Below are 16,288 nucleotides of genomic sequence, written 5' to 3'. Positions count from 1 at the left end.
TCGATTCATGGTCTTTGGTGATCAGAAACTAGTGGTGGAGGGAACATATAAAACAATAAAGAATCTGGAGACATCATAAATGTCCCATGCCAGCAGAAGGGGCTCGTGGAGCACCATTTATGGCTGGGAATCTGGAGGAGGAAGGAGGGATGGGGTACCTAGTGAAGGTTTGTGTTCAAATATAGCACGTTGTGAGTGGGGCAACTAAAAAACTCTAAGCACCTATTATTTCCCAGAGTTCTTGTGTCTGTGCTGCTTTATAATATGTTGGCCTTTTTTTCCCCCTTAATTTTTTATCATGGATAATTTCAAGCATGTATAAAGTAAACAGAATAGTAGTAAGGAACTCCCTTGTACCCATCACCCAACTTCAGTAGCTATCAAATTCTGGCATGGATATAAAAAAGTGTTTCTGAGAGTCAGTAAATTGAATTCTTGGATATTCTTCCTAATGAACCAGTCTTATTATGGAACTTGACTTCTTCATGATTGGTTCACTTAATCTGAGATGTATTCTTATTTTAAAGTCTGATACAGCAGAACTGTGAACATGGAATTATCGTAACAAAGTTTTTCATGTTCATTAAGTCCAGTTTCTTAATATACTAAATAATACAACCTTAAAGTAAGGGTAGGGAGAATAGTATTTTCTAATTCTGCAGTGGTCACTGAAAGAAAAAAAAATTTTAAGTTTTTTTTTTAATGATCTCTACACCCAACATGAGGCTTGAACTTACACCCCAAGATCAAGAGTTGTTTGCTGTACCAATTGAGCCAGCCAGGCACCCCAGAAAACATTTCTTTGAAAAATTTTGTCTCCTAGTTTTTATTTTGAACAAAGATTAGTTTTTCATTTTTAATACTGCTTTTGTGCCTTTCAGATACATGAACATTTAAAATTGTTCTTAACCCACATTCTTCATCTTTTCTCACAAATGGCCTCTCTGTTCCTGATTTAATTTTAGTGAAATTTCCAGACTTCCTCCTTAAAAGAAAGTATCTTGAGGGGCACCTGGGTGCCTCAGTGGGTTAAAAGCCTTTGCCTTTGGCTCAGGTCATGGTCCCAGGGTCCTGGGATCGAGCCCTGCATCGGGCTCTCTGCTCAGCGGGGAGCCTGCTTCCTCCTGTCTCTCTCTACCTGCCTCTCTGCCTACTTGTGATCTCTCTCTGTCAAATAAATAAATAAAATCTTAAAAAAAAAAGAAAGAAAGAAAGAAAAAAGAGTATCTTGATTTCCATCAAAGAGACTTTGGCATATTGGAAATTAATCTGGAAAGAAATTTATGTGGCTGATTCAGATTATATCTGGAGTTCTACTGCTTCCTGAAAATTAGCCTTACCAGCCAAACTATTGCATATGATTTCAGATATCTAGGCAAAAAAGTCATCATATCCTTCATCTAATGTTGTATTGTGGAACCAGGAGAGACAGTTACTACTTTCTTGATTATAGATCCTGGACCACAGTTTAACTCTGTATAATTTCTCTTTCTTTGCAACATGGATAATTTCTGTTTCCTTATGAGGTCCTATAGTTTGTATATAGCTGTCAAATGAAATAAGGCGTGAAAGCATTTTTCAGACTATATGCTGCTACAGAACTCTGAAGAGTTCAATGAGTATTCCATATTTCTGTCAGGGGTGCTCAGTATATATAATTCATAGCATCTTCATAAGAATTCAAAATTTGCTGATACATTTGCATTTATTTTTCCTCACGGCATCGAGTAGAGTAACTCAGGATATGAGCATGGGTGATTATACCCATGTTGAATGTGAAAAAACTGAAACTTCAGGCACACTCCCCAAGCCCATTGCAGGGCTCGATCCCAGGACACAATGAGCCATGGCCTGAGCCAAGACCAAGAGTGGGACACTTAACCAACTGAGCCATCCAGGCTCTCTGACAGAGACAGTGTCCCTAAAAATGTATGTTACCTCTAAAAGATAACACAGCATTTGCAGAACTGTTTGAGATTCCATTTTGTATATCAAGCACAATTAATGTAAATTACAGGCAATATTGAGCTGAATGTACTGAAATAAGAGAAAATTGTATGAGCTAAAAGCAGAGGTCTCCGACTTTCTAGAAAGGGGCAAGATACAAATATGTGATATCACCTCAGAGTTTTCATGTCTCTACCAGCTTGGGAAAAGTGCTGCTGTTATCAAATCCCAAGTATCCGAGGTCCTTCCGAGGGACTTCCTGTTGTCCATCTTTATTAACCAAAGAGCCTGCATGACTGGGGCTAAACAGCAGTGCGTGGGAGTGGGACAGAGCAAGCATGCACTGTCGGGTTGACTGCTGCTCCCTTATCAAAGCGTGTGGCTGGGAAAGGGCTACCATGTGTGAGGGGGGACAAACTATGGCACAGTAGCTCCTTTTGACCGTAACCAGACCTCAGTCTCGGGGACAAATTCCTCACGTTCCCATAGAGTTTTGTGCTTGTGTTTGCTTTCACCTGTGGAGAGGACCCGCTGTTTTCACCTGATTGTCTCCAACATGTTCCTGCATTGGTTTGAGAGGGATAAAGGGGAAGCACAGGCTCTGGAGCCTCACCGCCTGGGCCCTGGCAGTCCCATCTGTTGGCTCTATGACCTTGGTCATGGTATTTAACCTGCAAAAGCCGTACGTTTCCGATCTATAAAATAGGTCACAATTGTACCTCCCTCGTATGGTTGTTGTGAGAACTGTGCCAGGCATGTAAGGAGTGCTCAAAAACATCAGCTGTCGTCGTGACCGTTGTTAATGTTACCTGTGGACAAACGAAGGCAGAACAAGTAGTCCCCCTCAAACGTTGTCTTCTAGAGTGGGGCTGTTTAACTTGCCCACAGCTCCAGTTTCAGATCTTGAAGAATTCAGGACCGTAGTGTGACCATTGTGCTACATGACCCGTTTACCGGATGGATGGCTCGTCATGCGGCCTTAGTTTCATGAGAGAGAGCAGTGGAAGTGACTAAATCTAGTGCTGAGGAAAAACCATTAGCAATAGCATCACCTCACATTTATTGATGGGATGCAGGGAACCGTGCACAGACCATGGTGGAATGAGTGTCGGACCCTCCAAGGAATTCATACGTACTCACCAGGGGCATGGGAAGGGGACTTGAAGAGGGCTGTGATGGGACAGAAGTGGCATTCGTGGTGTGCTCCTCAGACTGTAAGATATAGGGTAAGTAGACCCAGAAAGGGAAAAGAAGAGATGATTTCTCCAAGAAGGCAGATGACAGAGAAAGAGGAAGAACTGGAGAGGACCCCCACAGTGGGGAGACAATCGGAAGGCACCGAAGCTTTTGTGGGGGAGGGGTTAGAGAGAAGTCAGGGAGAACTTGGTGGTGCATAGTGTGAGTGGAGCAGTCAGAAAATGAGTCAAGGGAAAAGGCTTTGGGGCAGGTTTAGAAAAGGAATGAAAGCCCAGCTGTCCTGTTCTACCATATCAGCACCAGTACCAATCCCTTCCAGTGCTAGGTGCGGTGAGGAGACAGGAAGATTGAAGCTGGGACACTTGAGATTGTAAATCTTGCTCCATATATAGTGTTTGTAATTAATTATAAGGACAAATAAGTAAAACATAAACAACAGAGTAAGTGCAAAATAATGTAGGGGATAAATTGCAAGGTAGATGAGTGATTGGAACTGTGAAGGCTCCTTCGTGAGTCTTCAAGAGGGAATGGAGTTTTTAGGAAAGGTCGTGACTGTTTTGGTAAGGAAGTGGGAGGCCAGCCAGAGCAAGAGTGCTGAAAAGAGTGTAGTGCCCGGCATGTGGGGCATGCTTCCGGTGGGTCTGAGGAAGGAGGCCAGGACATAGTGTGAGCTTTTGAGAAGATCGAAGAGCAAGTTTTGCCTGAAAGAGGAGTAGTGGCCATTCTGGGGTCAGAGAGAAGTCACTGAGTTTCAGTGGGAAAATAGACCCTTGGGTGACATCTGAAGTCTTTCCTCCCCTGTCCGTTGTTAGAGATCTGGCAGGATTGTGTGTGTTCTCAGGCTCCTCTGGATCGTGCTTACTGGTCCAGGGAAAGGAGAAATCTGACTGGTTGGTTCATTGCCTTCTCTCCTCAGCCCAGAGGCAAACAGGTTTCTTCTGGACTCCAGCAGAGGATGCTTCCTCAGAAGTGTATGCTTCTGCTCATTGAACGTGGCTGTGACTTGATGGTTTAAAAGAATACAACCAACCCATAACCAAAACAACTTTGTTTCCCTACTATACTTTTCCCTCTAAGTTCTCTAGCTTTTGTTTCTGAGAAAAAGCCTCTGGTGGTATTAAGCTGTAAGAGGATCTCTTCTCTTACTAGCAAAGTGTTCGGGAGCATGAATGTGCCCCACCATACAGCCAGACTTTTGTGTTTACTCTGGAGGAAAAAGAAAGCCTCTTCTTAGATCACTGTCCGATGTCTGTCTCATAAATGGTGCATTTGGTTCCCTTTCTTTTTTTTTTTTTTTTAACTCCCAGCCCATCCTGTTCTCTGTCTTCTAAGTATGTGCACCTGGCACACATGACATCTCTTTGATCTAAATACAAAATATCTTATAAGCAGCACCCGGACACATGACATGGAATGTGTGAGCAGGTGGAGTTGGCGCCAAACAGGTGTCCGAACTAGATGACGTGCTGTGACCTGCTGCCTTGGCCGTAAGTGCCAAGTCTCCGAGCGCCGTAGAGGAGGGGGCTGAGCCCCGTGGAAAAGGCTGAATTTGAAGACCTGGGTTTGAATACAAGCTATATGACTTTAGACAATTCACACCAACCCTTCCTGCCTTGCAGTGTTGCAGGATTAAAATCAAAATGAGGACAGTGGATATGAGATTGCATTGTGAAATGAAGCACCCTATAGATTTATGTGTGTGCTTTTGTTTTGCTTTGCTTTCTAGAGTATAATTCTTTTAATAAATCGTAAAATCACAGTGTTCCAAAATCAAATTACAAAAAAGCATCTAAAAAGCATCTTGTTTCCCTGTCGGTCTCTCTCCACTCCCCTCTTTCCGGTTGCCATTCCTGTTAGTTTCTCTTTCCGGTTATCAGTGTGGTTTAGTGCATCAAAGGTAACACACCATGTTAGCCTGCTCTGCCTCTTGCTCTCACTTCACTGAACAGTGTGTCTTGGAGGCATTTCAAATCAGTATGTTTCCGTATCGGGACAGCATCATTATTTTCCATTGTCTGGATGTACCATAGTTTATTCAGCCAGTTTCCTTACTAATGGAACTTGGGGTATTTCCCGTCTTCTGCTATTACAAACAAGGTTGCAGTGAGTTAATATATGCGTGATGTTTTGAGCCGTGCCTAACATGGTAAGTGCCAAATGAGTATTAGTTATTGTGCATAAATACTTACTATGTTCCTGCAAGTATTGTTAAGTCTGTGGGACAAAATCTCAGAAGTGGCATTAGGGAAAGGGGTAAACACATTTGAAATTTTTATAGACACTGCCAAATTTCATTTCATAATGATTGTGTCATTTTCCACATTTGCTATATATTCTCTAGAAATGTAAGGTATTGGAGTACCTGGGTGGTTCAGTTAGTTAAACATTTGCCTATGGCTCAGGTCATGATTCCACGGTCTTGGGATCGAGCCCTGAGTTGGTGGGCTCCCTGCTCAGTGGGGAGTCTGCTTTTTCCTCTCCCTCTGCCTGCTGCTCCCCCACTTGTACATATGCACTCTTTCTCTGTCAAATAAATAAAAATGAAATCTTAAAAAAAAATTAAATAGATAATTAAGGATAGGTACAAAGATTTAGTTGCAAAGATATTCATAGCAGTGTTGTTTCTAAGAGTGAAAAAACAAGCCAGACTTCGTCAGTAGGGGACTGATTAAATTCATTTTGGCTTGCTTATCCAAATTCCGCACTTAAAAATTATGATGTAGAGTCGTTGTATTGTTTAAATTAATATGAAAAGAGATGAAGTGGAAAATCTGCAGCCTGTGTGGTACTTAGTAATAAAAGAGCATGTGTGATGTCTCGTTTTTTTTAAATTTGTAGAGTCTATACGTAGGAACTTTATTAAAGGCCGGATGTAAAATCTGAATAGAGTGTATCTCTAGATGGTGGGATTGCAGCCATGCCTTAAATTTATATTTCTTGGGGCGCCTGGGTGGCTCAGTGGGTTAAAGCCTCTGCCTTTGGCTCAGGTCAGGATCCCAGGGTCCTGGTATCGAGCCCCACATTGGGCTCTCTGCTCAGCAAGGAGCCTGCTTCCCCCCGACGCCCTCTCTCTGCCTGCCTCTCTGCCTACTTGTGATCTCTATCTGATAAATAAATAAAATCTTTAAAAAAAAATTTATATTTCTCTCCTGCTCCTCATCCACCTCTTCCTCTTCCTTCTCATTTTCTACCTTTTCATCTTCTTCCTCTTCCCATGTTTCCAAAATCTGTTATAAGTTTTTATTATTTGAGTAGTCTTTAGAATTAGGAGCCAAAACCCAGTATAAGAATTCTGAAGTTTTGGGCACCTGGGTGGCTCAGTCAGTTGAGTGTCTGTATTCGGCTCAGGTCATGATCCCAGGGTGCTGAGATCGAGTCCCACATCGGGCTCCCTGCTCAGCAGAGAGCCTGCTTCTCTCTCTGCCTCTGCTGCTCTCTCTGCTTATGCTCTCTCTCTCTCTTTGTCAAATAAATAAATAAAATCTTTAAAAAATAATAATTCTGAAGTTTTGAGGAGAAAATCACCTACCCTGTTGAATAAAGATATCATTTTGTTATTTCTTGTAAGGTTTTTTTCACCTACGTATCTGGATTCGTAACATTGTTATAATTATATAAGATATATTGTCTGTATGCTCTTCACTTTTATCGCTTAAATGTTTTCCATGTTGCTGCATGGTCTTTGCAACTTCATTTTTTTTTTTTGAAGATTTTATTGATTTATTTGACAGACAGAGATCACAAGTAGGCAAAGAAGCAGGCAGAGAGAGAGGGAAGCAGGCTTCCTGCCGAGCAGGGAGCCCAATGCGGGGCTCGATCCCAGGACCCTGAGATCATGACCCGAGCTGAAGTCAGAGGCTTAACCCACTGAGCCACCCAGGCGCCCCTGCAACTTAATTTTAAATGACTGGCTAATGTCCCGTGAAATAGTTTCTCAGTGTTTATTAGGAGGTTGGAAATACGAGACAAATGCTTCCTTTCTTGGAAGCTTTCTTCAGCCTTGAGTTCTCACCATCAGGTGAGAGATCGGCAGTGACGTCATGAGGCCCCGAGAATCCAGCCTCCTTAGATCCAAGCTGCCAGGCACACCCATCAGAGCAGAACAGAAACTTGATTTTGTCGCACCTTTTTCAAAAAATAGCTGCCCCAGGACACCCCGCATTAACCACAGATCATTTGTTAGTGAGGTAAAATACCTCATAGAAGGCAGAGAGCAAAAAACAGAAAACATCTAACTCATAAATGATAATATATTTACTACCTTAATCAAGTCTGAAAGGTTGGGAAATGTTAGATCTCTGGTAGAATTTCAGAAAACTGTTATTTTCAGGTAAAGATCTTCCCCTTAAACTAACCTGTTCAATACTATTCTGTTTCTGAGTGAATTTGACCTCATCAATCTAGAGTTGTATCAACAGACACCATTTTTCCCTTTACCAACCAACACTACACTTTCTCTTAACCAATACAGAAACACTGGCAGTTTTTTTGAGGACTGTTCACGTATTTTGTTTCTTTCTCATTGCCTGTAAACAATTTACAGCTTAAGCAAAATGTGATTTCTCCATAGTTCCTAAAACTGACTTTCTGTTTCCTTAAATATAACCTTGGGCTCCTTGTTGCAGATTTTTCTTCTTCTGGGAACCCCTGTTTCTGGTGGCCAGAGTGCTTAAGGACTGGAAGCTGCAACTTTCTTCAGATCACAATGGCCATTTTTAACCACCTGAAAAAATAAAACATAAACCTGCCTGAATGGGTACTTTGCTGCCCCCCCCACATGGCACTCACTTGGGTTCTCAGACATACTGATCCTAATCTCCAGCTCCTGAGACACGAAAGATGCAACAGTTACAGCAACCCCGAGTTCGTTATCTGCTCAGGGTGCAATTACCTGGCCGCCACCTAGACTGTGAGGTTTTTGTGGGCCTCCAGAGAACTCATATCCTGAAGAGAGAGGCGAATCAAGGCAGGTCCTCTGGGTAGGGACACTGAGAGGGCGGATCGCATTTGATAGGAGTTTTAATTTGTGAGGACTTAATCTGATCTGCTTTTGGAACAAGATAGTGTACATGTACTTATTGTCCATTTTCTCTGTGCATTCTTTGAAGACTCATTTGATTGTGTGATGATAGTATTGTCGTAAGGACACAGAACTTTATTACACGAATCTGCCTCTGTCCTTCACCTGCCTCACTGTCCAGAGCCATTCTAGGGATTTATTTAGCCTGGGAAGGGGAAGGATGACTAATGTCTCAAATTGTATGGTGTTTAGTAGTCTGGTTTCCTGCCCACTGAAAGCCCCTCTTGGGGAAAGCAGATAATGAATTTCTCAGGAAGCAGTGACTTGGGATGCAGCAAGAGATGGTACTGGTTGTCCCTTCCGCTGCCCGAGCGGATAGTTGGTGTCTGTTGATAGGACTCTCTGTCCGTTGAGAGAATTTAGTGGCACTCGTGTAGGTGATAGCGCGGGCCAGGTTTTCGACAGACACAAGCAAAGCCAGGGGCTTGGGGGTAATGAATCCAGGCAGGAACTGGAAGCAGCCCTGGTTACAGCGTCCGTTGGGTCTGTGGTCCCCTTGCCTGTACCTCTGGTTGAGAAGAGGAGTGCTGGATCAGGAGGTGGGCGTCAGTGGACAGAGATGCATTCCCTCAGCCTACTTGGAAGGAGCCCTTGAGCACTTCTGCACCGCGTTCCCTTGTGACGATAGACATCCTGTGCCACATCAGGGGGAGCTGTCCTTGGCTTCTGTCACAGGTGAAGAGGAGAACTGGGCACAGGAAACCTCACCGAAACAGTTGTGTTTTCATGTTAAATAATGTCCTCTGTGACACCATTTAGCTTACACAATTAGACTTGCCATCATGTTGCATTTTAATGACTTAAATCAGTCTGGCCTTTAGGGCAGCGGTTGTCAAAGTGTGCTCGCAGGACCCCCGCGGCTCCCTGGGACCCTCTTAGGGGGTTTGCAAGGTCTTCCCTTCAACAACAAATCTGTATGAGGCCAGGTTTTCCTTCCTCTCCTTCAGCCAGAACAACAGATTGCAAAAGATTGCAGACAGAGCAGATACAAGAATTCATTTGTCTTCTGTGAAGCCAGACGTTAAAGTGCAAAACTATGCCATTTTTCTAACTAAGGTTTATTTTGGAGAATTTAATGGTTTTTTTCCTTAAAATGTATTATTTTTATTCATGTTTTTTAAAAAAATTCTTATGAATTAGTATTTTAAACTTTGTTTTCATTTCTAATATGGTGAACACCAGTAGGTGTTCCCACATAAACAACTTTCTGGCATCCTCATTTATTTTAAGAATATAGTGGGGCCTGGACATTGGAGAACTGCTCCCCTAGAGGACTGCCATGGGAGAAACACCTACAACTTCTTCCTTTTTCTTGGTCTCAAGTAGTGAGAAATGATACAGCTCAAAAACCGATTTGCACAAACACTTTGAGGGAAAAAAGGCTCGTGTCTAGTATAGACCAGGTGCCGGATATGGTTAAGATGGGAGTGATGATGATGACGGTGATGAAGACTGCTAATTCCTCTGAGTCCTTGGGTGTGTAGGTGTGCACAGCAGCCCTGTGTAAGTTCACATTTCTGTGCTCTGGGCTCTCTCCTTGACCAATTCGTATTTTAAATATGCACTTTAGTTGCTCACTTTAATTTTACTCTTTATATTATCAGTGGCCAAGTGAAGCATTTTTTCCCCTCTTTAGGTTTGTTGGAAGGGTGTTCCTGAAGGGGAATTTGTTTTGTCCTAGTGGAGCCTGAAATAGAGGTTAATCGTCGTCCTAATGGGAAAAGGCAGGCTTCTAAGATGGGTGGATGATGGCTGACGCCATGTTTTCTCTGGGCTGAGCTCTCAGCCTAGGGTATTCATACGGTCCTACCCAGTGGAAAGGTCTGTAAACTGTAGGGCCTCTCTGAGGAAAAGAGATCAAGAAGCTGTCTCAGTCTCCCATTTCTGCCTGATCTTCACCACAGATTTTCCACTAGGAAAGCAAAGACCGTGTTATCATTTGACTTACACAGGATCACCAGCAAATAAGCAGCTACCTGGGAATGAAGACACGGGCCCCATCAGGTTCCCCCTAGCAGCTTAGCTGCTCGCAGGAATTTACAGGGGAGAGGAAGGTAGGAGAAGAGCCTGTGATGCTGAGAAGGTGGGCAGGGTAAGGATGAAACTAGGGTGCTTGCCCTTCTGATCCTAGAGGTCAGTCCCCTTGGTGTTGGCTCTATGAACAAGAAGCCTTTCCTCCTGTCTTCTAGGGTCACATGCTCCTCTTCAGCCCAGACAGCCCAGGCAATGAAACAGCACAGGATCTGCGAACAGTCTTAGGTCCGAGGCCCAGGTCGGAGCCTCCCCTGTGCGACCGGGCCTGTCACCTAATTACTCTGAGCCCCAGTTTTCTGATAGATGAAATTATAGCCATGCCTGTCATGTCTGCATCACAGAATGGTTAGTAAGACCTAGAGTAAGTGAGGTTTTAGACGGGAAAGCTGAAAAACGTGTGCAGGTATAAGTTTTGTAAAAAGCTTCTTTAGAGTGCTAGTGGGGCTTCTGCCCTTTGCCCCTTGCCCTCTGGTTCATGAGCCTTCTGTTCTTTCCTCCAGGTTACCTGTGCATGACAGATGAGTGGTTCTCTGAGTATGTCTACGAAGTAGTGGTGGACAAGAAGCACGTTCCCGAAGAGGTGCTAGCCGTGCTAGAGCAGGAACCCATCGTCCTGCCGGCCTGGGACCCCATGGGGGCTTTGGCCGACTGACGCTGCCTCTAGCTCTTTCCTCCTCCTCCGGGACCTGAAGTAGCTGCAACGGACAGATCCAAGGACTGAAGCCAAAGTTACATGGGTTCCCACAGGACACAGTCAGACTCTTGGATTTCTCCTCCAGGAACCTCTTCGGAGAAGTGTGCTTTATGATGAGACAAAATATTCTTGAAAGGAAGGATCAGGTCACACTCTGTACTCTCCTCATCCCCAACAGCTCAGGATCTCTTAGCATTTTAATTAGCTGTCATTGTTTGTCCTAACTCTGTCAAAAGGTCTGGCTTAGTGTCTTTTCAGAAGACAGGAGAGGATGAGCAATTGATGGAGAGAAAATGGACCTGATGCTCCTTGTTTCTAGGGTAGAGTTGGGGGAGGGTTATCTTGAGATTTGAGCTTTCAAACTGCATGCTGCCTGACAGCATCACTGTCCTTCCTAGATGGCAGTCACTGAATCCCGTTTTTGTCAAGGTAGTTTTATGTGCCTCTGATAGCCCAGGAATGGGAGGTTGATCGAGTCTGACATGATTCCTTCCTGTTCGGAACTGTGGGGAAGCACAGGTCTCCTTGAGTGGAGGCTTAGAGAAAGAGGAGTGTGAGAACAACCAAAACTTTATCATGATCTGAATTATAACCCTTAGGGGGCGCTCTAGCCCAACGGTTTAACTGCGGCCTCTGGACTCTGGAGTCGGGTGGGCAGGAAAAGGCGATGCCATTCTTTCTGACAACTAGATGGTGCTGAGAAGCTTTTGAATAAAACACTTTGCTAAATGAGAGTAAATGGCTTATTTGATCTAGCTAGGAGTTTATTTAGCAACAAAAGAAAGCAACCAGGTGACTCCTGTTCCTCAAAATGGAGAAACCGTAAGATGCCTCAGGGCTTCCCTGCTTCACTTTCTGTGTGGTCTCGATGGCCCTTCCCAGCCAGTGCTGACCCTCACTGGCTTCCGCAGAGGATGTCCAGGCACCGCATCTAGGAGAGCTTGTGTCCCTGCCACTTAACCGTTTTTTCATCCAGATCTTAGAAGAGTAAGAAAGGAAGCTTTGCTGGGTTCAGACTTGTAAGTGGCTGGAGAGTATGTTTTACTGAGACTGGGTCTCCCTTTCACTGAAAGCAATTAAATATAGCCTCCTAATCAATATTTCCATCAGTGCCTGAGCCCCCTACCTTTCTGGCTTTCCTAGAATCTTCTCAGTCCTAGCAGGGCTGTCTGTCATAGCACTTTCCAAGATAACATTAGATAAAGGATCAAGCTTTAATCGAAGTGTTGCTATTGTTGTAAACCCTTTCTGTTTCAAGCAAGTTAAATAAACCCATTTCTAGGCACATCATGGCAAAATGCTAGAACAGATCTTTAAGGCATCCAGGAACACAGACCATTCCCTCCAAAGAAAAGACCATTAGTTGACGACTGTCTTCTCATTGGCAACTCTGTAAGCAAGAGGACATTGAAACATATCTTCAGGGTGCTAGGAGAAGTTAACTGTGAGCCTAGAATTTTATACTCAATGAAATTGTCTTTCAGAGGTGAAATAAAGTACACTTGCAGTCAAACAGAAGGGAGGTGATCCAGTATGGAAGATAGGAAATGTGATAAGTACATGCATCATCCAAACAGAAAGTGCCTGTAGGGAAGTCTAACAGGGTTCAAAGAAAGATGAGACCAATATACCTGAAAAGAGATGATGATAATTAGGGAGGTGGTTGGACTAAACATATCCTTTGTCATTCAGGAAGAAGAGAAGTATATCGATTGACTTTAGACTTTGGTATGTTAATGATACATCCAAAATTTTCTAGATGAACTACTAAAAAATAAGCAGGGTATTTTTGTCCATGAAAAGACAAGATGTGAGAGAAAAAAAAGCAAAACAAATAGAGTATCCAAAATAAGACAGAGATAAATCTAAGTATGTCATTAAGTACAATATATAAATGTTCCTGAAAAAAGGCAAATTGTCAAACTGGAGGGTTTTGGGGGGTGTTTAAAGATTTTTTTTATTTGAGAGCATGAACAGGGGAAGCGGCAGAGAGAGAGAGGGAGAAGCGGACTCTGCTGAGTAGGGAGCCCGACCCGGCCAGGGCTTGGTCCTAGGACCTCAGGATCATGACCTGAGCCGAAGGCAGATACCTCACAGACTGAATCACCCAGGAGACCCTCAAACTGGAGTTTGAAAAGAAACTCAGCCATAAGCTAATTACAAGAGACATCGGCAACCTGGGATATGAAAAGGTTTGGAAAGATCCATCAGGCAGATACTAAGCAAAATAAATCTGGTGTGGCTATACTGATAATTAGCAAAATTAGGACTACTCTGAATAACAAACAGACTCATGCCAGGATCTCTTATTCACAGTCTCCCTGGAGTTGTATAACATGTTGACCCTGGAAATAGGCTTTAAAACAAAAAGCATGGGGCACCTGGGTGGCTCAGTTGAGCGGCTGCCTTCGGCTCAGGTCATGATCCCGGGGTCCTGGGATTGAGTCCCACTTTGGGCTCCCTGCTCCATGGGAAGTCTGCTTCTCCCTCTCCCACTCCGCCTGCTTGTGTTCCCTCTCTTGCTGTGTGTCTCTGTCAAATAAATAAAATAAAATCTTTAAAAAAAAAAAAAAAGCATTGCTAGAGATAGAATCACTGCATTAATTATATGTTTACTTGGTTCCCCGGAAAAATACAAAGATTCTAAATTCTAAATTAGTATGTACCTAATAACCTCAAATTATATAAAACAAAAACATAACTATATGGAAAAATAATCCAATATCATAATGGAAGATTTTAATTCCCTTCTTGATTGTTGATAGATCAAGTAACCAAAACCTCAAGTGAATATATAAAAGATTTAAGCATTTAGTAAGTTTGGTATAATGGACATCTATAGGACATTGCTCTAATAATTGCACAGTCTTGAGCGCACATGGAACTTTTTCAAAAACTGGCCATATATTGGGGAGTAAACCTCAACAAATTTCCGATAGTTCTTAATAGTTAGAAGCTAAAATTAAGAGCTAACTGAAAGGCTCCTATATGTTTAGAAATTAAGTCATAGGTCCAAGAAGAAATCATAAAGGAAATTTAACCCAAACAATTATTAAAAAAAAAATACTGTATATTCAAAATGGCAGGTAGAGCTAAAACAGTACGTAAATTTTATAGCCTTAAAATTTTATTAGAATGGAAGAAAGCCTGAGAATTGAGCTTAGCATCCATGTCAAGAAATTAGAACTGTAAAATAAACTTTAAAAAAGGTAGAAGGAAATAAAATGTATGTGCAGAAACTAAAGTTCAACAAAGCCGTAAGTTGGTTCTTAAAAAAAAAAAAAAAAGTAAATTAACAGATCTTGACAAGACTAATGAAAACACATACACAAGAAATTAAAAGGAGAGCACTATTATACATACTGCAGATATTTGAAAACTGGAAGATAAACTTTGTTAAACGATTCATTTAGAAGACCTAATTCCACAACCTCCAGAGTAACAGAAGAGAAACAATAAGCTGGAAAGCAGACAGAGGCATTAAGAAATTTAGCAGAGCTGAAACCATTGAATCCTCAGCTCGTGGCGGAGACAGCCAGTGCTCTGCAAACCAATCTACACTGCATAATACCACCACGACCACCACCCCACCCCTCCACCCACCACCCCCGCCAAATACAGCATCTCCAGATAGCCACTACGGGAACTGGGGAGCAAAAGGAGGGTTACTGGGGGGTTGACTGTCTGTTAGATCCCCTCCTTACCTTGGGCAGCTGGGTAACTGGCCCTCCCCTGCTCTTTCAGCCAATTCAAGATTTATTCTCTAGAGAAAAACAGCTTATAGTCTGGAGGTCAGCAACACAGTTGGGGATGAAAGTACCGTAAGAGGGTTGAGTCTTTGCATTCCGAATGTTCTCTGCCATCTTGTGCTCCTAGAACTCCAGTGCCGGGCAGGAGTGCCCCGGGGGGGCTCAGTCAGTTAAGTGTTGTCCATCAAGAGATGGTTTCAACTCAGGTCATGATCTCGGGGTCCTGAGATGGAGCCCCACATCAGGCCCTGTGCTCAGTGTAGAATCTGCTTGTCCCTCTCCGTCCGCTCCTCCCCGCTCCCCTGCTCCCTGCTCTCCCTCTCTCTCTCATAAATAAATAAATAAAACTCAAAACCAAAAACAAAACAAAACAAAATGTAGTGCCCAGGGGATTGGAAATCTCTGGGGAATCTCGATTAGCCCAAAAGGATAGATGTAAAGAACTATTATGGTGGAAAGCCTTGTCTTGTGAGACCAGCATAACTCTGACAAGGATAGTAAGAGGAAAAATTACATGTAAATCACACCCATAAACATAGATGCAGAAGTCCCAAAACAAATTATAAATGAAATCCACAATATGTAAAAAAAATTATCTTTATAACCAAATATTTAATAAAAAATATTTGTCAAAATTAGGATCAAGTAGGGAGAAGCAAACAGCAGTGCCCCTGGGGAAATGGGTCAAAGCTTAGCCAGAGACCTGAACTGGAGGACCCTGCTGATATTCGGGGGACTGCTGAGCGCAGAAATAGGAAGGCGTGGCTGGGCACTCCTCTAACTGCTGCTCTGACGGGTGGAAAGTCCTTGGCAGCCAGAGGACTCTGGGGACATGTAGAGTCATGCTGACCCCACACATCCAAGAAGCCAGGACCTGATAATGAGCTGTGCCTTCAGGATGTGGTCACAGACCCATGTGCTGTCTCCAGCTTGTCCTTAAAGAACAGCTTGAGGGGTGCCTGGGTGGCTCAGTGGGTTAAAGCCTCTGCCTTCGGCTCGGGTCATGGTCTCAGGGTCCTGGGATCGAGCCCCATGTTAGGCTTTCTGTTCAGTGGCGAGTCTGCTTCACTTCCTCTCTCTCTGCCTGCTTCTCTGCCTACTTGTGATCTCTGTCAAATAAATAAAAATCTTAGAAAGGAAAAGAAAAGAAAAGAACAGCTTGATTCTAATGGGCTGCGGGCAGCACTGGGGCCCTCGCGCTAACGAAGTCCTTTAGCTGGCACTGCTGTTGACCACAGCCAACACCACTGGTTAAGCTGGACTTCTTTAAGTAATTCCAGATGAGCATTCCCTTATTTAGGACAACTTGTTCAAACCGTTGTTGCCTGATGCCAACTCTTCCTTCCTCCCTGGGGTCCATGCTACAGTTTGATTAAAAAACTAGGAATAAACCAGCCTGAGTTTTGTTTCCTTTTTTTTTTTTCATCCCTAAGAGAAAGAGAGTAAGTGGGTGTGGAGGGGTAGGGGAGGAGTTGGAGGGGGTGCAGGCAGAGGGAGAGGAAGAGAGAGAATCTTAAGCTGGCTTCACGCCCAGCATGGATCCACTCTCCATCCCACGACCCTGAGATCATGATCTGAAGCCATAAT

General features: G+C 43.4%; 1 protein-coding gene across 1 annotated transcript in view; it reads left to right on the top strand.

Moving 5' to 3' along the window:
* The window catches only part of BLMH (bleomycin hydrolase), a 47,325-nt gene extending 35,644 nt beyond the window's left edge, over positions 1-11,681 (top strand). The window contains exon 12 of the mRNA XM_059378766.1: positions 10,759-11,681. Coding sequence (XP_059234749.1) covers positions 10,759-10,910 — 152 coding nt within the window. The 3' untranslated portion in view covers positions 10,911-11,681. The remainder of the gene's footprint in view (positions 1-10,758) is intronic.
* The last annotated feature ends 4,607 nt before the right edge of the window (positions 11,682-16,288 follow it).

Source organism: Mustela nigripes, chromosome 16, assembly GCF_022355385.1.
Source record: "Mustela nigripes isolate SB6536 chromosome 16, MUSNIG.SB6536, whole genome shotgun sequence".
Classification (NCBI taxonomy): Eukaryota; Metazoa; Chordata; class Mammalia; order Carnivora; family Mustelidae; genus Mustela; species Mustela nigripes.
Note: the sequence above shows the minus strand (reverse complement) of the source record. Positions and strands in the feature narration are given on the sequence as shown.